Consider the following 24,707-nt stretch of genomic DNA (forward strand, 5'->3'; position numbering starts at 1 on the left):
GCCAGGGCACATCCCAACAAGAGTGGCTTCTCCTTTAGAGAGCATCTCTGCTGTGCTTAGCTGAGAGAGAGGATAAAGAAACTCCTTTTCTACCTGTTTAAGTTCTGCCTTCCTGGTAGTCAAGGAAGGAGTTCAAGAAGTGTAGAAAGAGGCCTAAGACTTGCAAGGATCACTGTGTCCAGGACTAAATGGGCTGTCTAGGAGGCTTGCTTCATCAACTGGCATTTAGGTCTAAATCACCCTCCTCCAAGAAGCCAATTAAGCAATTTCCAGCAAGCTACTTGGAGAATCATACACTTGAAAGGCAGGAGGAGAAGAGAGAAGAACGTAATTTGTTCTTTCCCAGCAGCTGATTTCTGCCATGGTCTCCTCATTCTCCCTAGATGAAGTAGTGGATCTATGCACATCTGTCTTGGCTGGTGAGTTTAAAGTGCTCCAGGACCTGTGGAAACCTTACAAACCTCCTTGGAAACAATTTAAGAGAAGTACTGCATGCTCTTGGACATGCTACTCCAGAAGGCTTGTCATTCTCACTTACGAAAGTCTACCAAAGCCTGGAAAAAAAAAAAAAAATTGGGCATACAACTGTGTCCATCCTGGCCACATTGAAAAGAATCTGCAGTTTCTGGTAAGGAATTAGAGTATTTATATATGCTTCTGCTATTGTTTTTTCTAGTAATGATAGCATTTCGGGAGAGCAACATGGCAGGCACCTGCCAAGTCCACACTGAGAGAAAAGAGTCAAAATCATTGGACTGATTGGACCAAAAGATCTTTGTCAGCTGGTCTCTGCTTTAAAATAGACTTAAATCTAAGGTCATCTTTTGGTTGTTAAACTAGTACAAGTCTTCCCAGATTATTTGTAAACTCCGAAGGAGGACCAGAAGGAGTTGGAAACCTGACTGTCATACTCTGCTTGAGGTTGCCCAGTGGCCTCCATGCTAACCACAAGGTCATCATAGCTTCAGTCTTCAGGATTTCTCATGGAAGTTCCAGTGGCAATGCAAGACCTATCACTTGCAGTCACAGACCTTCAGCATTTGGCAAGGTCCCCACTCCTTGAAAGATTTGGGGATGACTGTGGGCTCCTTGTCAGCCAAGTAAGATCATCGAGACACTGAGGAAGAGAAAATTATCTGCTGATGCTCTGGATTTGGGTCTCCATCAGATACTAGGTGGGATGTAGATGTTCAGAACCTGATAGAACTACCCAAAGATTCTTTTTTTTCTTTTTTTCTTCTCTGTCTCTTCTTTAATAATCATCTTATTTTTTTGTATTGTGAAGGGATTACCTCTCTTTTTAAAGATTGCAAATCCAGTCTATTTGTCTCTAGTTTTTATTCACTCCACCTTTTTCCTATCCCTCTTCAGAGACCTTGCTTTATAAAACAAAAAAGGCTAGAAGCATGTCCCCTTTTTCACTTGGGACTGGAGGAGCATGCACAGAGTTCAGACAATAGTGGGTTTGTGCTCATTGGTTTTGATCCTAAAGAAGAAATTGGTCCAAGATAGGCTCCCAGCCTTCATGACATCTCGGCACCTCCATCCTCTGCCTTGGTTTGAGGTTACGTTTGCTGATTGATGCTTCCCTGTCCCCCCTCCATGCTGTGGAAGTGGGAACTGGTGTCTCTCTTCCATCAGTCCCCTCGCTGTCTAAGGTGCTTGAAAAAGTGAGGCAAGATGCAGTGTGGGCCAGGCAGTTGTGTGGCTTGGACCTGAACCTTCCGATTTAGTCTTCCATTACCCTACTGCTTCTACCTAGTATAATCTTCATGAAAACATTTGAATCATACACCCTGAGGATTGCCAGCCAGGCAGCATCCAGACTGTCAGTGTAAAGCATCTTCCATTAAAAGAAGCTGTTTTGGCTGTGGGTCAGAACATTTTGGCATGCAGCAGGTCTTTTCCTGGATTTACACAGTTACATAGGAAACATTTGCTGTTCGGGTACAGCAACTCTTTCATCTTAACATCAGCAGTTCCAGCAACATTGGACCATTTTGTAGCCCTGAAACAACCTGGATGTTCTGTCAGTCTCATGTCATGCTGTGCTGCAAACCTACAGTGGGAAGATTTCTGCGGAGCTTCCTCTCTCTGCTGGTTTGGAAGCTCTTTGTCCTCAAGACATGGATTGTAGTAATAGTGTGATTGAGTAGTGCATAAACACAAATACATGAATGACCTGAACTTTGTGAGGAAGAATGGTGCGGGGGAAGAAGGAATTGAAGCCCAAATAAGTATCCTGCTCATTTTCTGGTGTTGAGTTTGAAATACTTGTGGCCTGATTAATTTCTTTTTTTAAATGTTTTCCCCTCCCCAAGATATTTGGAAAAAGTAATGCATTTTATATGCACAGATCACTTGCAGTTGTAAGCTCCTTGCTGTCTTTAGACCTGGCCACATGTATTGGATCTGGCTGAGATGGAGTTAATTTTCCCCATAGCAGCCCTCATAGTGCTGTGTTCTGTATTGGTAGCTAGAGAGGTGTTGATAACACACCAGTGTTTTGGCTGCTGCTGAGCACTGCTCACAGAGCATCGAGGCTGTCACTCCAACATTCCCCCCTTGCCAGTAGGCTGGGACTGGGCAAGATCTTGGGAGGGGACACAGCCAGGACAGCTGACCCAAACTAACCAAAGGGATATTCCATACCTTATGATGTCTGCTCAGCAATAAAAGCTAAGGGGGTGGTGGCATTTGTTATTACAATGTTTGTCTTCTAGAGCAACTGCTATGCTTACTGAAGCTCTACTTCCTGGGAAGTAGTTGGACATTGCCTGCTGATGGGAAGCAGTGAATAAATCTTTTGTTTTCCTTTGCTTCCATGTGCGGCCTTTGCTTTTGGTTTATTAAACTGTCTTTAACTTGACCCATGGGGGTTTTTTTCCATCCTATTTTCTCCCTGCCCTGTCCTGCTGAGGGGGGGAGTGATAGAGTGGCTTGGTGGGCACCTAGCTTCCAGCCAAGGTCAACCCACCACACCATGTCACCTGTAATAGACATTTGGGAGATGAAGATGTAGTGATTGCTAGAGGAAAAAGTAAATTTTTTGCTAAACTGCTTAATGCGATGAGATTCAGTTTTTTCCAGATGATGGTTAATAACCTCAGGCACCAAAACACCCCTCTCTTCGATGGTCCCTTGCTCCATCATATTTCCATCATTTACAGTGCAAGAGTCGGGCGTGTGCAGACACCGCCCCGTTTCCTGCATAGCTTTGGTTAGTTCCCTGACCATCAGCCACCTTGTGTGCAAAGTGAGGCAGATTTCTGTGGAAAAGACAATGTCTGGCTGTGAGTTAAAGTTGGTTTTGTCAGAGGGTGTATGCAAACTACAGTAGCTGACCTTTATGGTTACTTCTTAGCTTGATCCACAGCATGGGCTTGAGCTAATGTGTGGTGTGTGGGAGCAGAGAATTGTGTCCATCCTCCGGCAGACTGGCCACTGAAGGGGAATGACAGCAAAAGTGTCCTGCTGAGCATCGTTAATGTTTGTCAGTAGCAAAGGTTTGCTCTAAACTAGTAGCTTGGTGGTTGTAGACCATTCCATCCCATCTTTTGCTAGCACATTTCTTCACAACCTCCTCCCTCCATCCTTTCTTCTGTTCCTTGTAATTCCTTCCCTGTCTCAGGTGCCAGCAAACATTGGCAATAGACGGGAGACTCTTCTGATCTTTGTTTTGGTGTGACATTAGCCCCCAAGTTGCCAGAAGCAATTGGGCAATATTCCTGGGTTTGAATTTCGTCATTCTGTGCAAATATTGCAAGTCTGCTCCGGTTGGCAAGTAAGAGCTTGTGGAACTGGGAGCACACAGAAAACAAATCGGATCTTGACTGAAGGACACAGCCAACTGCTAGTAAGTGTCTGCTGGGCTGGTGCAAACTGAGATGACCAGAAGCTGATTAATGTGGATTTTCCTGGAGGTAGTTGGAGATCATGGATGGACTGCCCTTGGGCAGCGGTGCAGAAGAAAATGTTACAAGAAAAAAAGGCACAAGAAGAAGCAAAATTTGCTTTTCTTTAATGATTGAACAATTCTACTTGTTGCAGCCTGCCACAAAAAAAAAAAAAAAAGAGAATCATTGAGGCAGACCTCAATCCATACAGTTAGCAGTCTACAAAGCAGTAGGATACCTTTTTCATCCGTGGGTAACGGAAAGCATTTGGTAACTCTGGCTGTGGCCATGGGATGTCAGCAGTCAAAACTTCACAAGGTGATGTGCACCTTCTGAGGACAGAACCTCATGGCAGAGTTGCTAGGCAGCTGTATCTATAAGGAGCAAGTCTGTAGTAGACATACACAGTGAAAATCCATCAGGGAAATCCCTCTGGGCTTGATGGTGGGTAACACCAGCATTAGAACTCCCTGGCAAGTACATCAGCACAACTGCAAGGAATCAAATCACTGCTGCTTAGTGTAAAGTGCAAGTTATTGTCAAACAAGCAAATACTAAATAAAATCCATTAGTATAAAACCCTGTAAAGATGCTTTAAACTGAATGGTTTTACTTCCAAATAAAGCCAGCTAGAAGCACCTGCACACACAGTGGGTCTCAGCTGATATGGTTTCTTGCTAAGCTGCAGTAACCTAGTTGTTTGCAATTATATGAACATGCTCTCGTACCAGATGACTTGTGTGAAATACTTCACGTATTGTGTGATACTAAGGATGTTGAGTTTAGTGGATAAAACTGTTGTCTCTTCCCCATCTTAACTTTTTTTTCAAGCAGGATGTTTCACTTTTGAATCAAGAGAGTAAGCACTTTGAACCATTGTAAGATATTCTTATGATACAGACTGCACATGATGACTTCAGTGTGATCCAGATGTTTTCAAAATCTTTTTTTTTTCCCCTTCTTTTATTGAAGTTTGTCTGCCACTTTCTGAAAGTTCAGTCCCATAGTCCTCTTTCTGTCCAAGGATGCTGAAGATAACTTTAGGTTACTTCAGAATTCTTGTGACCTCCTGGTCCTGGTTAATTGAAGCCCTCGGCAGACTCCAGTGTCCATGATGGTCTGGGTTTGTTGTTGCTGTTCAGAAACTTTCAGTGTTGCTCTACTTCTGGTACACATCCTATGCCAGGGGTTATAGTGGTTCAGCATAAGTTTTCCCAGTATCTGCCAGCAAGTGAATTTTTACTTAATGAGACTAGAAAAAATATTTTCTTTAGCTGCTGTGGCTGTGTTCAAAGGGCACATAGGAGCCAGAATAATCAGTCTCTGAGTTGCTCAAGGCTAAGGAATTTGAACACCTAGTTCCTAGGCAGCTTGGATAATCCTAGCCTAAATATGAATATTAAAACAATATATAGAAGGGTTGGATATTTTCACAAGTTTACTTTTAAAGCATGCTCTGGAAAACTCATTCAAATTCTGAGGACTAAAATTGACAACTGAGTGTGTGTGAGAAGGAGCAGCCTTTTTTACCTGGCAAATGTGACTTTTGCTATGTTTCTGTTTTTCTTCCAGCTGGCAATCCTCTTGTTCAGCAAAGCGGACAGCCTCTAATCCTTACCCAGAACCCAACCTCAGGTCTGGGCACAATGGTAACTCAGCCAGTATTACGACCTGTACAGATCATGCAGAATGCCAACCATGTCACAAATTCTCCGGTGACCAGCCAGCCCATCTTCATAACAACCCAGGTGAGTGCCCTTCCAGCCAGGATGGCTGAGACAGAAGATCTGGTGCACTCATACATGGAAGACTGTTCTCTGTTAAGAAATAGTCAGATGCCTGTTTGGTTTTCCTTGTGCGCTTTAGTGGATCTTACACTTGAGCTGAAATCTGTTGGGCTTTTGATTTGTTGTTGGGGTTTTTTCTAATTTATGTAGGTTTAGAAATAGCTTTGTTTGGAAATAGCTTGTGTTCCTAGTCATTCTGCAGTTGAATCTCGCTTGAGAAAATTGGCCATGTTCCACACCTCAGCAGGTCCTGTGGAGCCAGCACAGGTCTGATGGGACTTCATGCTGGCTCTCACTTGTAGCCTTACTAGTAGGGCCTGACTCCCTGCTGTAGATGGGTCTGTCCACTCTGCGTGAATTTGACCTTGCAGAATACTTAACTACTTTGTTTTATTTTTATGGGGAATGTGCAGGTAATTTTTTTTAAATCCCCACTGGCTTCTTGGAGCATTTGCCAAGACCTGGGAGATTTCTGTAGCTGTTTAGGGAAGGAGAGATTGTGAGTGGAGGCTGTATATCAGAATGTTGTAGAGTATAAAGAAGGGGGCCCTACTGTTGGGTAAGGTGCTGGCCAAGAACAGTATGGCCTCATAGTTGAATTGATCTATAGATGGTAGTACTGTGGGATGGGGGGGGTTAATTTGTTTATTTGATTTTTAGGGTAGAAAGCTCATATTGAAAGTGTTTCAAAGATGCTCAGTATGTTAATGGTATTATTTGGCTGCAGGGATTTCCTGTGAGGAATGTGCGGCCTGTACAAAACACGATGAACCAAGTTGGAATTGTTCTTAATGTACAGCAAGGTCAAACAGTTAGACCCATCACCCTCGTCCCAGGTGAGGACTGAAACAAGCTAAAGCCACTGTCGTGTTCCTTTTTAGAGTACCAAGAATTAAAAAAAAAAATTGTATTTGAAATCTGTATTTCACCTGGGTGTTCAGTTCTGTAGTAGGTGAGATTTGTCCGTATTTGTGGCTGTAATTCCGCTAGTCATTTTGTAGCAGAGTAGGCTCTTTGATCGTAGTAACAAACCACTTTGCAGAGTAGAGGACTTCGAGCTGGAAGGAATGTCTACCTCTTAGAGCTCCATATAATCTAGCTTCTTCAAAAAGCCTCCTCAGTTAACATAATTCCAAAGTACCAGCTTGTGACTACCCCTCTTCTTTCTTTTCAAAATCTCCCCATGCCATGTTAGTGCTGGGAAACTGCCTGTAAACCAAGCCTCACCCTGAGGATTATTTTTCTAACACTAATTTCTGCTACGAGATCCTATTATGCACCATCAGAAAGACTAAGAACTCGTGTGTCACCGGACACCTGCCTTATAACAAAGCAACGATGCTAATGATGAGTCACCTTTCACTCTCCCTAGAATGAATCTCTAAAGCCTCATATCACAAACTAATTTGCAACTGTAGGATCACGCTTGTCCTTCCATAAGAAGCCTTCCATGAGTTTCTGTTGGGCCTAGTGGCTAGGATTGTGAGCCCCACGAAACTCAGCAGGATTTATGCTTATAAGCTACTTGGGCCTTTTGGAAAATTCCACCTAAAAAAAGTTGTAAATACAATTTTCACTCTGTCTGCATCCATGTTCAGTTTTAGTCTGCCTGGGAAGTGAAATTAAGGTGCTGAACTCTTAAAACTTCCACTGAAATTGCTGGGAATTTTGGGAGCTCAGCAGTGTTGGAAAACAGGTTGTACTCAGTTATTACTGTGCAAGGAATGGAATTCAGTTACTTGATCTGCCTTGTTTGTTATTTGTTTTTGAAGCCCCAGGTACCCAGTTTGTTAAACCGGCAGTTGGCGTTCCTCAGGTGTTCTCTCAAATGGCGCAGGTGAGACCAGGTACAACCATGCCGGTCCGACCCACCACCAACACTTTCACTACGGTCATTCCGGCCACGCTTACCATCAGGAGCACTGTACCACAGTCCCAGGCACAACAGCAAAGTAAGTCCACTCCCAGCACCTCCACAACTCCTACTGCAACGCAGCCAACAGCACTTGGACAGTTAACTGTGCAGCAGCCAGGGCAGTCCAGTCAAGCTACTAACCCCAAATTAGGTAAGACTTGCCATGGAAAAGCAAGGGGACTCGAGTGTATAACACTGTCTATAATTTGATCTTCAAACATACGGCATAGCAGCTAAAAGGCAGAAGTTGAGTCAGAACTCCTGGGTTCTATTTTTGCCTCTGTCACTGACTCATGCTTCATCTCTCTTACCAACCTGGAAAATGAGCATAATCCTGCCATCATGTCCAGTTTGGTTTGAGAACTAGTTAAATTTTGGTTTGTAGAATGTTCTGAGACCATCAGTTAGAAGTCCCCAAAAGTGAAAAATGCTATTGGTTAACACTTGTATTTTTTGAAAGGTAAAGTTAAATAGATAATGAACACAAGCAGAAGCTAACTATGTTGCCTTTTTTTTTTTTAATGTTGGCTAAATTCATGAGTGAAATGATTGCTCAAGAATAGTGATGAACAATTTAAAAAGGAAAAAAAATACTTCTTTACACAGCAAGTAGTCAGGTTATTTTTAGCTTTATGTGGCTATAATCATATACAATTGCATATAGAAAAGAAATAAAATAATTTTTGTGACCATCAGCATCCTGTTCACTTCATCGTGGGACTTGGCTCATATCTCAAAGTGTGATCTGGAAGGTTAGGGAAATTTACTTTCCCAGTCTTGCCAGCCTTTGCATTACTGGACAGGATAATTGATGGCTTAGTCATCTTTGAAGACTCAAGGTAGAAGAGCAAGAGGCAAGGCATACTAGATGGGGGCGGGATTCACACAGTGGATCAGATCTTACTGATTCCTTATTAGTGTTCTTGTATTATCCATTCCCTTGGCAGTGAGTATTGCAAGCTTTGTGACTGTAAAGAGACCTGGAGTGACTGGTGAGAACAGCAATGAGGTTGCTAAGCTAGTGAATACCCTGAACACCATTCCTTCGTTAGGACAGAGCCCTGGCAATGAGGTTGCTAAGCTAGTGAATACCCTGAACACCATTCCTTCGTTAGGACAGAGCCCTGGCCCACTGGTGGTTTCCAACAGCAGCCCTGTGCATGGTTCCCAGAGATCTAGTGTTTCAGAGTCGTCGTCGTCATCATCATCGTTAAAAGGTATGGTCTGTAGCAGCTATCTTAACTCGGTTCATTGTGCTGAGAATTCAGAAGTTTTCTAGAGTAAAAAAAATGCTAACCTGTAACTACTGGGATTTCATAATAGGGATAAACACTTGACAAGCTTTGCTATTAATTTCTTCATCTTTATCTGTACATTTTTATCCAGTGATATATTTTGTTTGTGGATATTTGCTTGCATACATTATTTTGCATTCAAAATTATTGGTGTGCGTGCTGCCATCTTGAGAATACACACACCTGAAATACTTTATACAAGGAGGCAAAAGGATAAAATCTTTGCTTCTCTTGTTCCAAAAAATCACCTTCCTAAGGTGTTTGGGTGTCCAAAAGTTGATGTATGGTACATTTTATGTCATCTGTATTCTGAGTTTCTTACTACAGTTGGAAGTGAAGACAAGGCATTGTAGTCTGATGGAAAACTAAAGCAAACAAATGGTTAAAGAAAAAGGGGAGATGAGTTGAGCTGATCTTTTTTCCTTCTTATTTTTTTATTTAAGTGTAATTTTGAGACACTCCTTATTCTAGCTACTGGGGGGTATGTTTTGTCATACAGATTGTCAGAAGTTTGCATACTTTTGCCCTTTTCATGCCTCTTCCAGTCTAGTTAGTAGGTAAAAGTACAGCTCTCGAAACTAAAATATTTCAGTATGCCAAAAAGAATGCCTAGATTTAAGATGAAGTGTAAGGATTCTATTTTTCTTGGTTTGTTTTGTGTTCTTCCTGTTACAGTCAGTTCATCTCCTATTCCCACATTTGATTTGCAAGATGGTGGCAGGAAGGTCTGCCCAAGATGTGATGCTCAGTTTCGAGTCACTGAAGCTTTAAGAGGACATATGTGTGTAAGTAACCATTCTAAGAGGAGCAGTTAATGGATAATTGTGCGTGCTTGTTGAGTGCAAAGAATAGTTCTGCTCCCTAGATCACAGACTTCTATGAAAAGGAAGAATATGACTAGGAGAAAGTGAGAAGCAAAGGAGAGGCCTTTGGAAGACCTTCCGCAGCATCCCTCACTGGAAGTAGGCAGGACCTCAGTTTTATGTCCTGTTGGTGCCAGGAGATGCATTTATTTTCTAATCTTAACATATCAGTAAACAATCAAAACAGAAAATCGGATATTGACTCTGCATTACTCTTTCCCCAAGAGCTTCCTAGAGTTCCTCTGTCTTTTCTTAGTATTGGTTAATTTGTGTCTGTTTAATAGTATATAGTTCTTCCTAGATCTGATTTAATGTGTGGGGGGTTTTTGTGGGTTTTTTTCCTTTTAGTACTGCTGCCCTGAAATGGTTAAATTCCTCAGGAAAAGAAAATCTCCAGAATCTGAACCAAATATTCAATCTGCAAAGCCTCCATCTCCAGAAAAAACTACAGCTGTTGCTTCACCACCCTCTTCTACTCCTATCCCTGCACTGTCCCCACCTGCTAAAGCTCCAGAGCCAAGTGAAAACATAGTTGACTCATCCCAAAGTAAGCTTATTATGTTAGTAGATGATTTCTACTATGGCAGAGATGGTGGCAAAGTGAGCCAGCTACTGAACTTCCCCAAGGTTCCAACTTCCTTCAGGTGTCCACACTGCACCAAGAGGCTAAAGAACAATATACGGTAAGGGAATGCAATGTGCCACAAAAAGTCTACAATGTTCTGAATACCTTTAATCTGCAGAAGTAAAAATGAGTTGTAAGCATCAGTCTCAGACCCTGCAGCTTTCCCATATTGTAGCTTAAGACCCGAACTGAAGCACGGGAGAGAGAGATTTGCCCATCATCACACAGTTCAGTCAGGGCAAAAGTTGTAAGAAGATTGCATGGTTAGAATAATTGCGTTTATATTCTTCAGCAGAGAAGTCTCATTTGTCACTAGTCTTAGTAGATAATAGGAAATAATTCTTGAAGAGCTGCTCTTCTCATCATTACTCAATGCTTTTTTCAACAGAGGAAGAAAATATTTTTATGAAATTGTGTATTCTTCTGAGCAAGCCACTATGTTGTTCTATTGTGATAACTGGACTACTGATTTTTCTTTTAAGTTGAAATGTTTTGTCATCATCAGTTGAATGCCAAGTTGGGGTCAGAAGTGCTCAAAAGCAAGTAGTACAGCCTCTGTACTACAAAAACTGTTCCCTAACTTCCCCCACAGTTAGGGAGCGGGAGGTTGCAGATAGAAGGAGACTTTGCTTTTGATGGGAGGAGCAAGAAGGAAACATCTTAATGCTGTTAAAAAATACTTCTGGTGTAGCATTCATAATGCTTTCAGGGTTACAGGTGCAAAATGTTTGAATTTCTGTTCACACACTTTCTCTTCACCTCCATAAGGTTTATGAATCACATGAAGCACCATGTTGAACTGGATCAGCAGAATGGAGAGGTAGATGTCCACACCATCTGTCAGCATTGTTACAGACAGTTCTCCACTCCGTTTCAGCTACAGTGTCACTTAGAGAATGTCCACAGTCCCTATGAGTCAACAAGTAAGTTGATTTACCTGCTGTTGTTTGTTTAGGTTTAAGAGGGTTTCTGTCTTGTATTAACTGCAAATCTGTTGAGAAAGGAGCGTCTGTTCTGCCTTGCTCCTTAGTGCATTTGTTTTGTAGGCCAGCAGAAAAATCCATCTAAGTTACATTTCTGCAAACTTACTGTCAAGAGTATTTTAAAGATCGAGTTCAATAATCATGTCATGGTAGAATTTAAAGTTTATCAGTAGATTGAAATCTGATTTAAAATCACTTGAAGTTCCCTCATTAGGACATCTTGTTGTACCCATTGTTTTGTTGAAGAGAATTTTTGTGGCCTTTTGGAAACCTCTCAGAATTTATTTTGTTGCCTACCAAATTCAAAGATTTCAGAGCTAGTTTTTGGGGGGGTGTGTTTGTTTTGTTTTAAGGGACAGTTGTTACCAAAGAAACTTGTAATGGGGTGAGTGTTTTTGTCCCCCGGCTGTTACCTGGTTTTCCTTTCTTTTGCAGCAAAGTGCAAGATTTGTGAATGGGCATTCGAGAGTGAGCCAATGTTCCTACAGCACATGAAGGACACTCACAAGCCTGGGGAGATGCCCTATGTTTGTCAGGTATTAAAAGTGGTTTAGGGGCTGGACCTCATAAATGCATACTAGAGAGTAAGAGGAAATCTGGCACTTCTCAGAAAGTGTGTTGCTCATAGTGGTTCAAAACAGACTCGGGCCATGGAACAATGCTGTGGAGCCCATTGCATTTTTTTCGAGGTGTGGGCTTGGAGAAGTCTAATGGCCATTAGAGCAGCAGGAGTAGCTGAATGTTTGCCACTGGTTCCCAGTGCTCTGAAGCTGGATCAGTGTGATAGACATTTGTTTAGTCCCAGTAGCATTCAGAGCCTAACATTTTTTCCCTCCCAGGGCCTGCAGGCAAGTTGCTGTGCCATAAAAAGTTGTCCTCACGGGAGCAGATGAGATTAAGTTGCTTGTGTGATACCTTTTCCTGACACTCTGTTGCCATGAGATTTATGCTTGCATCGATTCTGAATGTGTCTTCTCCACTCAGAGGTCCTAACACTGTCCCTCCAAAAAGAAAAAGACAAGAAGAAACTTCTAAAATCTGTTAAAACAGATTATGTTCCAAATTCTGCATTTTACATAGACACTGAAGAAACTGCTCTTTAATATATTCCAACTGCTTTGCACTGACTGTCTCTCCTTTTTTTTCTTGGATCTGGAGCTTGAATTGTCACTACTTTCTTCTCATACAAGTAGTTAAAATCTGTTTTTCCAAACTACTCTGAATATACACTGCTTGATTTAGTGTCTTACAGTTGGAATAAGCTAGCAGATTCTTTAGTACCTGGTTCCTAAACTCCACTGATAAGTATCTCTGGGGATCTGGGCATTGCTGTTAAGATCTCCATGTTGCAATGGTGGATGTGAGATGGATTCCAATGTTATTTCACTGTTAATTGTTTCCGTCCACTCCTATAGGTCTGTCAGTATCGTTCATCCCTCTATTCTGAAGTGGATAGCCATTTCCGAATGATCCATGAAGACACACGGCACCTGCTCTGTCCTTACTGTCTCAAAGTCTTTAAGAATGGCAATGCTTTCCAACAGCACTTCATGAGGCATCAGGTACTATGTCAGGGCTGTAGTTTCTCTCTCTCTCTCTCCCTCCTCCTCTTCCCCCTCCCCCCCCGCTTCTTTTTTTTTTTTTAAGGTGGTTCCCTCTCCACAGAGATTTCGGTGGATAGTAAGGATGTGATTAGTTGAGCATTTGCTTGGAATAAAAACAGAAAGAAAGAAAACTTGGTTGAAAGAGGGATTTTAGTAGGTGCTGTATTCACTCCATAACAAATGCAATTTGCATGCTGTCATTCCAGACCTTTCATAGGGATTGTGCTGAAGAGAAGAGGCATTGCTCCTTTGGGAGTAGCACAGATTGTTGTTACTTAGCAGAAAAAAAGCATGTTTTGCTGGACTGTGTTTGCTTCATGTGATGATTAACCAACAGTGGGCTCTGTGTTCATTTGGGTTTTAAATTTTCTTATCTCCAGGTAATAAATAAGTAAATAATACTGTATGCACACAAATGAATGTAATTTTTGTAGCTCAGTGTTCTGTTTCCGTATATGTTGGCTGTATTGACAACATATTTTATGTGGGTGTAGCTGAAGTGTACTTTCAGAATATAGAAATGTAGCACTCTTACCAAGTGCCTGAGTTGATTTGCACCTGAAGTCCTTCGCTGACTCCCATAAGAGGCAGAGGCAAGGCAGCTTCTTGAAGAAATGTTGCCCCACGCACTGCTCTGCTCATGTGCCTTACTTTGGCTTAAACAAGCTGAATAAGACTTGTTCATGGCACTTCCAGGTCTGGTGTCTCTACAGAGCCTGATGATTTTAATTAAAAAACCAAAACAAACAAAAAATGTAAAACCAAAACACCCAAGATAAGGGGCTTGGCGGGGAGGGACTTCCAGATGCTAAAGAAAAATGGGTCTGCCTTTGGTTTCAAAGAGGGGGGGGAAGGGTTTTTTTGTTGTTGTTGTTTTTTCTTTTTTTAAACAAAAAATCCTGCTGTGTTGTGACTTTCGTTTCTCTCAAATGAAATATATATCATCTGCATTTGCTTTAGAAGAAGAGTGTTTATCATTGCAACAAGTGTAGACTCCAGTTCCTATTTGCCAAGGATAAAATTGAACACAAGCTGCAGCACCACAAAACTTTCCGAAAGCCCAAACAGTTAGAAGGATTGAAACCTGGAACCAAGGTAAGAAATCCAAGTTAACACCAGACCTCTGTCCTCTGTTTCTTCAGGAAACACCCATAGCATCTGTATTGGTGTGTATTTATTAAGTGCTGCAAAACTGATACTTGCTTCATCTCCATCACTTAAACCACGCTCACTGGGACAGAAAAGCACTTTGTATTCTGTCAGTGTTGTGTGTGCTTATTAATCAGATACTTCATAGAAACAGTAAGTGAGAGAGAGAGAGGAGGTGAAAGTGGCACGCCAGAGGTTAAACTCTCCTAACTAAGGTACCTACAAGTGAAGGTATCTGAGCTAGTTGCCTGGGTGCCCTCCGTAGTCATTAGGGACAAACAGGCACTTCTGGGGCTCAAGTTATGTGTCCTCTTTCAGGCTACTGCTGCCCTGGGTGGGACGAATTGTGTCCTAGGAGCACCTGTTTATTCTCTGCTAAGTGTCTGAAAGACTACTCCAAACAGAGGAGTCTGAATTTGGATAGATCACTTCTGCCCTTGTGTTTTAGGAGGTATGGGTGTATCTGTTTTCTGCAGGTTACAATCAGGGCATCTAGAGGACAGCCACGGACAGTGCCAATATCTTCAAATGACATGCCGCAGGGCACTGGACAGGAAACCACTCCGCTGTCATCTTCTACTGATCCCCAGCCCATCTTCCTGTACCCGCCTGTCCAGAGGAACGTCCAGAAGAGAGCGGTTAAAAAAATGTCAGAATGTTTTGCTAAATTTCAAATTTAAAAATATTTTTCAAAGGAAATGTAGTTAGCTTTTTAATGCCACAGTGATGGGTAATACGGTCCTTGGCACTGGACAGCTCTGTCTTACCAGTTGCCAAGGAAACTTTAAGCCAGGAGAGCCTAGCTTCCCACAAAACCAGGATTAAGTCATGTTATGAAAACCCTTAAGGTGAAACTGCAAAATATAGAATTAGCTAGGTGCTTTTGTAGAAACAGTGGAATTTCATCAGCATAAGGGCTTTCTGCCCACCCTGTGTCCTGCTGCCTTGTCTTCAATACTTTTTTTTTTTACTTTTTTTTAATTTATTATCCACTTTTCAATTGTATATTCCTGACTACAGCAAGTGGGAAGTGTTTAGCCTGGCACCGAGGCACCCTAGGAAGCTAGGGTGCAAGATGAGACTAGCTTGACTGGAGACTTCTGAAAGTTTACATGTCATTAAATTCTTCTCTGTCCTGATGATTGTTATAACTCCAAAGATACCTGTTCAGACACTAATGAAAATATCCCTCTTCTCTTCAGGAGTGTCCTGGGGAGGCAGACTTGTCTGGAGTGCAGCTTCGAAATCCCCGACTTCCCAAACCACTTTCCCACCTACGTGCACTGTTCGCTATGTCGCTACAGCACTTGCTGCTCCAGAGCTTACGCCAACCACATGATCAAGTATGTATGTGTGATTCTTTGAACGCTGTAGTAGAAATTCCTCCTGCCTGAATGCAGTAGCACCTCTATGTCTGTCTGTCTGCACTGTAAGAAAGGAAAATTCCAGTTCACTGCAATGGTTTCTAAGACATTGGACATGTATTCTGTATCAGCACAGACATGGGTGGTGGCTTTCAAATGAGATGAGAAAACTGAGTGCAAGAGCTAAGATTTGTTCCAAACCATCAGTATTGTAGCTAATGACATGTACTGCATGCTGCTGCAGAAAACTCATTTTTTCAGTGCTTCTAAATTCTCAGATTTAATAATTTAAAAAGGAAAAAAAAATTTCTGTGCTTCTACAAGCCTGTGTTTTGTACAGGACTGTGGATAGACCACAGAACGGGATGGCAGAACACTTACTCCAAAATCCAGGCATTTTTAAATGTTACTGTACAGGTTTTTTTTTACTTAGACACAGAGTTTTTGTTTCCTTGAACACAAGAGTGGCAGACAAAATATTATTAAAACCAGGATTGCATCTGTCTTTGTAAATGTGCTGTATTTTGCATGGTTTTATAGCTGTTTAAGTACCTGGAATAATTCTGACATTTAATAAATTCTTTTGTCTTACAGCAACCATGTTCCTCGGAAGAGTCCAAAATACTTGGCTTTGTTTAAAAACTATACTGCCTGGTAATGGAAAACTCGTTATCTTACTTTAATCACCTGGGAATCTAATGTGCATTCAAAATATGTTCAATTAAGGGCAATATGGTGAGACTCCCACTGCCTTCCAGTGGGAGTTAATGTTTCAGGGTGGGGAGACTGCCTTGTATGCACTGGAGGGTGATGTTTTTTTCCTAACTGTTAGTGAGGGGATGTACATATTTTCATATCCGATACTGATGCTAAGCTCACTTCTCTCTTCCCGCCCCCCCCCGCCCCTTCCTTCCAGTGGTGTAAAGCTGTCCTGTTCCTCTTGTCTCTTTGTAACATCTGAGGGTGATGCAATGGCTGAACATCTGGTCTTCAATCCGTCACATGAGTTTAGTAACATTATTTTCCGAGGTAAGAGTTTGAAAAGGAGCAGAAAAGTTACAAAAAATTAATGCAGTTCTGTCATGGTTTAACCCCAGCCAGCAGCTAACCACCATGCAACTGCTCACTCACTTCCCCCCCCACCCAGTGGGATGGGGGAGGGAATCGGAAAAAAAAAGTAAAACTCGTGGGTTGAGATAAGAACAATTTAATAGAATGGAAAAAAAAGAAACTAATAATGATAATAGTAACACTAATAAAATGACAATAGTAATAATAAAAGGATTGGAATATGCAAGTGATGCACAATGCAACTGCTCACCACCCGCCGACCGACACCCAGTTAGTCCCTGAGTGGCGATCCCACTACCCCCACTCCCCCCAGTTCCTATACTAGATGTGATGTCACATGGTATGGAATACCCCGTTGGCCAGTTTGGGTCAGCTGCCCTGGCTGTGTCCTGTGCCAACTTCTTGTGGCCCTCCAGCTTTCTTGCTGGCTGGGCACGAGAAGCTGAAAAATCCTTGAGTTTAGTCTAAACACTACTTAGCAACAACTGAAAACATCAGTGTTATCAACATTCTTCTCATACCAAATTCAAAAACATAGCACTGTACCAGCTATTTGGAAGACAATTAACTCTGTCGCAGCTGAAACCAGGACAAGTTCATAGACTCCAGGTCAAATACATCTTTGTTTAGCATTGGGCTGAGCACTTACTGAGTCCTGAGTTCTGATAAAGTGATAAAATGTATGTTGGGGACCTTCTGTAACTGCCTGAATGAGTCTTCATTGTTATGGAGATTGGAGAGTTAAGCTTTAAGTGAGGCCGTCTCTGCCTGGAGCTCAGCTGTATCACTGCTGTTCTCATGAGATCTTCCCAGGGAGAGACAATGCCGAGGGCTTCAGCGAGTTCCTCTGTTCCTCTGAGACATCATTGTACCTCCATGACACTGGGAGGCCTTGAAGCAGCTGCTGATGCTGGGTTTTGAATAAAGCCTCAGAGCAGCATTCCAGCCATTGGCGGTGAATAACTGCAACTTGCAAAACTTACGGGCATTGCCTGCAGGGATCTGGCCAAAGCTGAGCTTTCCTAACCAAACTCCTCGTGTTATTTCAAATGCACGTGGAGTTTTGCCGTTTGTCTTTAATGATTGCTAATCAGTGTGGCTCTACACAGTTGAGCAGCTTCCACTTGTTGGCTTGGATGTGGTAGTACTTGGGTGTGGGAGGAGGCTGGGGTTTGAACGGTTGGATGAGTATTGGCTGTTCCTGCAGCAGGTTGGGATGCTTTGGAGTAAGAGACAAGAGGAACACTGATCCTCCTTTCTGTAAGAGGACTTGTTTGCTTGCACGGACTTAGTGTTTGTTTGCTAAGCTACAAATGTTTTTTGTTGTTTTGTTTTTCTTAACAGGGCCTACTTGGATATCACATTCCAGGTAAACTGTTTCTAAACTCTTACCTGCCATCATCTGTTTCAGTTTGTGGGGTTGGGTTTGGGGTTTTTTTCCATTTGTTTGTTTTCCCTCAACAGCTTTATTTTCTTAGCGTTAAGAAGGTCCTGTGTTCTCTCCCTTCAAGGCACATTCAGCCCCAGGACAAAAGCACGAAGAACACATGTCCTGCCTATTCCCCAAGTAAAGCTGCTACTGTGAAAACAAAGTCTATGTTACCTGCAAAAGATGACCTGGAGCCTGAACTGGCACCAACAGCCTACAACAGACCTCTGGTCTGCCAGGAAGAAGAGTGCTTAAATATTGATGCTCAAGAAGATGAGCAGCCAACAAAGGAGCCTGAGCCTGCAAGCAAAAAGGAGCAGTTGTCAGTAAAAAAGCTGCGAGTTGTACTGTTTGCTTTGTGCTGCAACACTGAACAGGCTGCAGAGCACTTCCGAAATCCTCAGAGGCGGATCAAGCGCTGGCTACGAAGGTTTCAAGCTTTCCAAGAAGAGAACTTGGCGTCACTGTCAGAGGGCAAGTACCTCAGCTTAGAGGCTGAAGAGAAACTTGCGGAATGGGTCCTCACACAGAGAGAGCAGCAGCTGCCTGTGAACGAGGAGACTCTCTTCCAGAAAGCCACCAAGATTGGCCGATCCCTCGAAGGTGGCTTCAAGATCTCCTATGAGTGGGCGGTGAGGTTCATGCTACGGCACAACCTCAGCACACATACTCGAAGGGCAGTGGCTCACCCTCTCCCCAAAGATGTAGAGGACAACGCCAGTTGCTTCATTGAGTTCGTGCAGCGGCAAATCCACACTCAAGACCTGCCTCTCTCCATGATTGCAGCCATCGACGAAATCTCTCTCTTCCTTGATGTGGAGGTGCTGAGCAGCGATGACCGGAAGGAGAATGCTTTGCAGACGGTGGGAACTGGGGAGCCCTGGTGTGATGTTGTCCTCACAATCCTTGCCGATGGAAGTGTTCTCCCAACACTGGTCTTCTACAGGGGTCACGTACAGCAGCCTGCCAATGTGCCAGAATCTATCATATTGGAAGCGAAGGAGAACGGATACAGCGATGATGAAGTCATGGAGTTGTGGTCATCCAGAGTGTGGCAGAAGCACACGGAGTGCCAGAACAGCAAGGGCATGCTCGTGCTGGATTGTCACCGAACACACCTATCGGAAGAAGTACTTTCCTTGCTGAGCGCGTCCAGCACTCTGCCGGCTGTTGTCCCTGCTGGCTGCAGCTCCAAAATCCAACCTCTAGATGTTTGTATAAAAAGGACTGTGAAAAATTTCTTGCATAAAAAGTGGAAAGAGCAAGCCAAGGAAATGGCGGACTCCACGTGCGACTCGGACATTCTTCTCCAGCTGGTGTTATGCTGGCTGGCAGAGGTCCTGGAGGTCATTAGTGACTCTCCTGAACTTGTGCAGCAGTCCTTCCTGGTGGCCAGCGTGCTGCCTGGTCCAGACGGCACGGCCAACTCGCCCACACGCAACGCTGACATGCAGGAGGAGCTGATTGCCTCCCTGGAGGAGCAGCTGAAGCTGAATGAGGAGCAGCAGGAGGAGGCAGTGGCTGAGGTCCAGGATCGGACCCAGGCCGAGGAGTCTGCAGACCCAGAGATCCTCCATCAGCTCTTCGAAGGGGAGAGTGAGACTGAATCATTTTATGGCTTTGAAGATGCCGATTTGGATCTGATGGAAATCTGAGCACTGATCTGCGAATCGTGATCCAGAAAGGGTTATTTTTTAAATAAATGTTGGATGAGACCATTACACTTCCCTGTGGATTTGTGGGTTTAGGAAATTCGTAGGCGATCACTCAGATAAATAGCCATTTATGCTGTTCATTTATAAGTTTTGTGCTTTTTTAAAAGAAAAATCACTGTGTTGGTATTTTCTGAAAATATATTGTGGGTGAATATTTTTGCGTTTTCTTTACCTCACTGTATCATAGTTTTCTGTTTTTATTGTGCAGAAATGTTTTGAATTATACATTGTCAATGTGACCATTTCTAAAGAAAGGAAAAAAATATGTAGCTAATGAACCAGTATATAAATCTTTTTGGTTGTCTTAACACAGTTTTTTTGGTTTTGTTTTGTTGTTTGTTTTTTTTTTAAACACTTGACCCAGAGATTTAGGTTTCTGTGGAAAATTTAGATGAGTTATTGCTCTAATGTGTGAACCTTCTATAATTGGCCATTAAGATTTGGGTTTGGTTTGGGGTTTTTTTGTTTTGTTTTGTTTTGTTTTGTTTTCTAAAGAAGAGTAATTGTTTTGCTTGTGAATTTGGACGTGGGGTAAATACACAAGCGAAAGCATTTTGCCTGTTCAGTGCCAGCAACGCTTCTTGGGAGCCACGACACTTTGAACTGGGGTTGAACGGAGATCCGCAGTCAGGGAGTCAGGGGCAGTGCTGACCCAAACCTCTCGCTTTCCCATTGACTTTCTGACGTGGTGCGGTGGTTCCTCTCCTCCATCCAGGAAACCACCTGGCACCCACCTTGCTCCAAAGAATTACTGACAGAGGGTACACGGTGGAAGAGGAAAGTCCAGTCTGTCCTGATCTTCCTGTACAGTAGGTGGGAGTTAAAACTGTACGGACCATTAAAACGTTGACCTTTTAACTACTAGTAGTTGATAAACCTGCTTTAACCAGTGGCATCAGACACTACGTTCCTTAGAATTAGAAATCTGACTTAATGAAACAAACTGTGACGTGCACAAAAAGAAGACGTTTGTTTTTATTTTTCACTGCCAGCTTAAATTTTTCTACAATTTGCATGTTTGAGGGTTTTTTAATTGTATGTATTATGGTATAAACAGAAAGCATTTTGACATACAGAATTCAGAAGCACCTGCACCTTTCTGTTTCCATAGAGGTTTTGTGAACCTTCCCTATTACCTAAGGAAAGCAGGAGGCAGCATGTGCAGACCTGTAAATGGTTCATCTTTAAAATGTACATAAGTGGAACATTTAATAAAACCAGGGAAATGGATTTATAAACATGTGTTTTTATTATGAAGAACTATTTAACTCTTGTGATATCGTAATGCTTAATATAAAGTGCGTCATGAATTCCTCTGCACCATGCGAGAGTGAGCCTGCTGTGTGCCATGTCTCAGCTGTGCCTGGGTTGCAGGCTGAGTTCCCTCTCTGTGTGTGAGGGGACACAGAGTCGTTTAGCATGTCCTGAAGAAACCCAGAGATGGGATAGTAATTAAATGTGTTTACATGTCATTAACACTTGAGGCAGACTTCTGTCCAATTTACATTTCTGCCCTTTAACTATACAGTAGGTTCAATGGAACAACCTACTCTCCCCAGTGAGATTTTCTTTTTTTTTTTTTTTTTAAATAAAAGTCTGAAAAATCATTAATAAAATACTCTCCTGAATAAATATTTTTACTGTTGTTTATCTCGGGTAGTAGTAAATACCACTCAATATTATTTATGAATTTATTTCATATAAGGCTAAGAAATACTCAGTTGAGCCCTATCTGAAGTACATGTAACACCATTTTGTTACTATCCGCCTGTAGCCTGTGGGGTTGGATGGAGGTGCAGCTCCTCTAGCTGTTTGCAGGGACCTGCAGGGCCATTGTCTTTGATTTTTGGAGCCCCATGTATCCCAGGATATCCTGCTGTCGGTCAGCAAAGCCGTAACTCCAGGTTTTCTTTTGTTAGGGCAAATCTTAAAGTAACTTGCATATTTAACTTAAGATTTAGCAAACAGGTACTGGCCAAGACTAGTGCTAATCCTGGTGTCCCACAGGTAAAACATTCCAGCTACTGCTCTTCAGCTGTCTTGTATAGCAACACAAACCTGCAACTTGCAAACCTTTACTAGAGTGGAGACTTGGTGAAAGCGATCCTTGTCATGGTCACCTCCAGCAGAGAGGAGACCATGGATGCTAATGAGCGGTAGTTAGGGAGCACCTTGACCCTGCTCACACACACCCACTCTTGATCCCCACCTGATAAAGGGACTGCCAGGTCAGATACGGGAGGAGGACAGTACCTACCAGCACCCCAGCCAAGAAAACAACAAAAGCCATTTTTCTTCTTGCTGCCCTTCTCCAGCAAAAATAAGGACTTGCAGCTGTTGGTGACCTTCACTGTCTGAAACCAGGAGATTTCCTGAAGTCAGTGCTTCTGGAGCATCCCACAAACTCAAGCCCAAATGTAGCACAAACACACAGGCTTGTCTTAACAGGTTTATTTCATTTCCAAAACAAGTCAGATCAGAGCTTCAAAAGGAGTAACCAATTTACAGCATATATAAAGGGTGATAATGTGGACACCACAGCCTGTAGCAGCTCTTCAGAGATCATTCAAAGCCACTGCAAGAAGATATTTTGATAAAGGTCAGGATACTACACAACCTGGATGCAGTCAGCATCTCACTAAGAAAATCAACACTTTCGCTTTTATCAGGTGCTGCCTGTCAGCGACACTTGTTCTGAAGAGGTGCAAAGGCAGCAAAGCAGACGGTATATCCACAAAAAGCCTTCCCATTCCAGAAGGAACTCGCACTAATGCCTTCAGGCCCTGGCCATAAAGGGGAGAGCAGCCAGGCAGAGCGCAGAGCCCAACACTGCCTCCTGGAATGCGAAGACTGCGGTTGCAGGGGAGGATCAAGGAGACTCCTACTGAAGTACGCGGCAGGGATGTTATCCCACAACGCCTGCGCATCCCACGGCCTTTACTAACCACTTTATTTTGCGCCTTCAGGATTTGCCAGACTGCCAACTCACGGACCAAGAGCTCAAAGTGAGGCATTACCTGACAAGGTGTGCTATGTCCCAGTTGGCTTCCAGGGTCAGGGGTCCCTCCACCTCCACACCTTTCTCCGTTGCAATAGCTACTTCATACTGAGGAGAGAAAACATTGAAAGTTCTCAGTAAAGCCTGAATTCCATACCTGAATTGAAGATGGGCCCTGTGAAAGCTCCGATCAGTAAAAGTCAGTAATAACAGCTGTCCTTTAAACACATTTGTTTTAACGTGGCTTTGCATTCAGTAACATTTTACTTTTTCCTTGGCAGGCAAGTCGAGGTAGTTGACAGTAGTAAACAGAAACACTTCAAAGCAAAAAGATTGCAGCCTCTGGATACTACAACTGTGGGGATGGGAGAAATATCATGAGATCTAAGATAACACCAGAGATGAGCATCACTCAGACTCAAACAGCTCTTCTGAGGCTGCAGGACACAAGGGGAGACTGGCTATGGAGGACAGCTTTGCTAACAGGACCTCGTAATGTACCCCACCCCTGCCAACTCAGTGAGTTACTGCAAGGATTCCCAAGATTAGGGACAGAAGACAAGCTGGGGTGAAGACTGGAACATCACCCTGAGGCACAGAGCAGGCACACCAGCTCTCCAGTCATGGCACGTCAGAGCGGGGCACTCACCCTGTTGAACGATCGAGCATCTCTGTAATACAAAATTTTCATGCAACGCTCAATCAAGTCACGGGCCTCTTCCTTTGTCAGGCTGGATTTCTTCTCCAAGACTTCTCTCATTAATGGCTGGGGAAAAAAAAAATAAAATCCAATAGCTCGACAGCTCAGTTCACCCAGTGCTGAGTTCACTTTAGCAGCTGAGCAAGAGCATACTCTACCTGAGCTAGGTACGCTCCGTAACCCGTGGCAAGCGTAGGGGCTTCGTAGGCAACACCGAGCATGTCCACATAACCTAGGAAGCTGAAGGGACAGATCTGTGAGCATGTCAGCTGCACAGGCAGGGCTGTGTCAAGGAGGGACTCAGCTTTTGAGCGGCTGCACCCAGCCAGAGACCTCTCCAAATCCCGTGCTATGAGAAGCAGCCCCGGGGAAGGACGTGCAGTAACCATCACGCACTCCACGTCGCTCATCTTTGCTCACCTCTCGCCATTGTAGTAGCCTCCAATGACAACAGTGTTCCAAAGCGGATTTATCTTGGACCTCCGGTTGTACATGACTCTTGTCAGCCAGGAATGAATGGCTTTTGGGCTGTAACTATGACCATCTCCCAACAGCTCCTCGTCGATTCTAATTTAGGTAGAAATTTCCCCCAGTTAAGAAAAGCTGGAAACCACCCAGCTAAAGAGCAGCAGCCCACCTCTAGCTGCACCCCCAGCAGGACAGAGTACACCCCCTGCAAAATCCCCACAGGCTGTTTTCAAACAAAACCTTACAAGAGGTCAATCAGCCAAACGGCACAAAGAATAATTGACACCGGTTCTCCATGGTGCTCAGCAAAAAATTTGGAGAAGATACCTGTACTGAAGTGATTGTGAAAGGACAAGGGGGATTCCAGCTCAGTTTTATCCCTGCTCAGGGAATGCATTTAATTACATTTCAGTCCTTTGAGGACTGGGAAGAGAGAGCAGCACAGCACGAACCACAGCACGGTCAGGGCTTGCCCAGCAGCCTGGTACAGAACTTACACCATCTGGTCAATGATCTGCTTGAGGTACTGGAAGTCAGCATAGTCACCGGACGCCCCCAGCATGGTGGTGTCGTTCACCTTCAGGAGCCTGGAGATGCTGCGGAAGCGGGCGAGGGAGCCATAGGAGCCCATCATGTCTGCAGCGATGATCACCCCCCCGTCGAACTTCACTCCCAGCACCGAGGTGCCCGTCACCATCGGGCTCCTGAAGACCCAAATGTCAGCGCTGACCCGGCACCAGGGAGGCCCCGGACTCGCCCGGCTCCTTACTCCTCAACCCATCCCCCTGTTTCCCCTCCCAGCCCCATTTCTTCCCTCCCAGCCCTCTCCCAGCTCCCCCAACCCC

General features: G+C 43.5%; 2 protein-coding genes across 15 annotated transcripts in view; one reads left to right on the top strand and one right to left on the bottom strand.

The window, feature by feature from the left end:
- The window catches only part of POGZ (pogo transposable element with ZNF domain), a 36,184-nt gene extending 16,144 nt beyond the window's left edge, over positions 1–20,040 (top strand). For 6 of the 13 annotated variants that reach the window (XM_010566826.1, XM_010566832.1, XM_010566828.1 and 3 more), the window contains 16 exons: positions 5,469–5,644; positions 6,411–6,519; positions 7,456–7,749; positions 8,546–8,815; positions 9,569–9,678; positions 10,105–10,439; positions 11,150–11,304; positions 11,800–11,900; positions 12,780–12,926; positions 13,929–14,063; positions 14,594–14,766; positions 15,320–15,460; positions 16,076–16,135; positions 16,398–16,510; positions 17,897–17,921; positions 18,064–20,040. In XM_010566826.1, the coding sequence (XP_010565128.1) occupies positions 5,469–5,644; positions 6,411–6,519; positions 7,456–7,749; positions 8,546–8,815; positions 9,569–9,678; positions 10,105–10,439; positions 11,150–11,304; positions 11,800–11,900; positions 12,780–12,926; positions 13,929–14,063; positions 14,594–14,766; positions 15,320–15,460; positions 16,076–16,135; positions 16,398–16,510; positions 17,897–17,921; positions 18,064–19,636 (3,917 nt within the window). In that variant the 3' untranslated portion in view covers positions 19,637–20,040. Of the gene's footprint in view, positions 1–383; positions 629–5,468; positions 5,645–6,410; positions 6,520–7,455; positions 7,750–8,545; positions 8,816–9,568; positions 9,679–10,104; positions 10,440–11,149; positions 11,305–11,799; positions 11,901–12,779; positions 12,927–13,928; positions 14,064–14,593; positions 14,767–15,319; positions 15,461–16,075; positions 16,136–16,397; positions 16,511–17,896; positions 17,922–18,063 lie in introns of all 13 variants that reach the window. The other 7 variants (XM_010566830.1, XM_010566835.1, XM_010566834.1 and 4 more) reach the window with 6 other exon arrangements.
- A 2,107-nt stretch (positions 20,041–22,147) lies between these two features.
- Positions 22,148–24,562, bottom strand: PSMB4 (proteasome (prosome, macropain) subunit, beta type, 4). Of its 2 annotated transcripts, XM_010566840.1 has the most exons (6): positions 24,360–24,560; positions 23,815–23,961; positions 23,553–23,634; positions 23,344–23,460; positions 22,714–22,802; positions 22,148–22,271 (listed from the first exon to the last, which is right to left on the bottom strand). In XM_010566840.1, exons 1-6 carry the CDS (start codon positions 24,557–24,559, stop codon positions 22,259–22,261), a joined length of 648 nt encoding a protein of 215 aa, XP_010565142.1. In that variant the 5' UTR covers position 24,560; the 3' UTR covers positions 22,148–22,258. The 2 variants fall into 2 exon arrangements, with proteins under 2 accessions (XP_010565142.1, XP_010565143.1); XM_010566841.1 differs by lacking the exon at positions 22,148–22,271 and having other exon boundaries at positions 22,656–22,802; positions 24,360–24,562.
- Between the last annotated feature and the right edge of the window lie 145 nt (positions 24,563–24,707).

This window comes from Haliaeetus leucocephalus, unplaced genomic scaffold, assembly GCF_000737465.1.
Source record: "Haliaeetus leucocephalus isolate CR32 unplaced genomic scaffold, Haliaeetus_leucocephalus-4.0 Scaffold219, whole genome shotgun sequence".
Lineage (NCBI taxonomy): Eukaryota > Metazoa > Chordata > Aves > Accipitriformes > Accipitridae > Haliaeetus > Haliaeetus leucocephalus.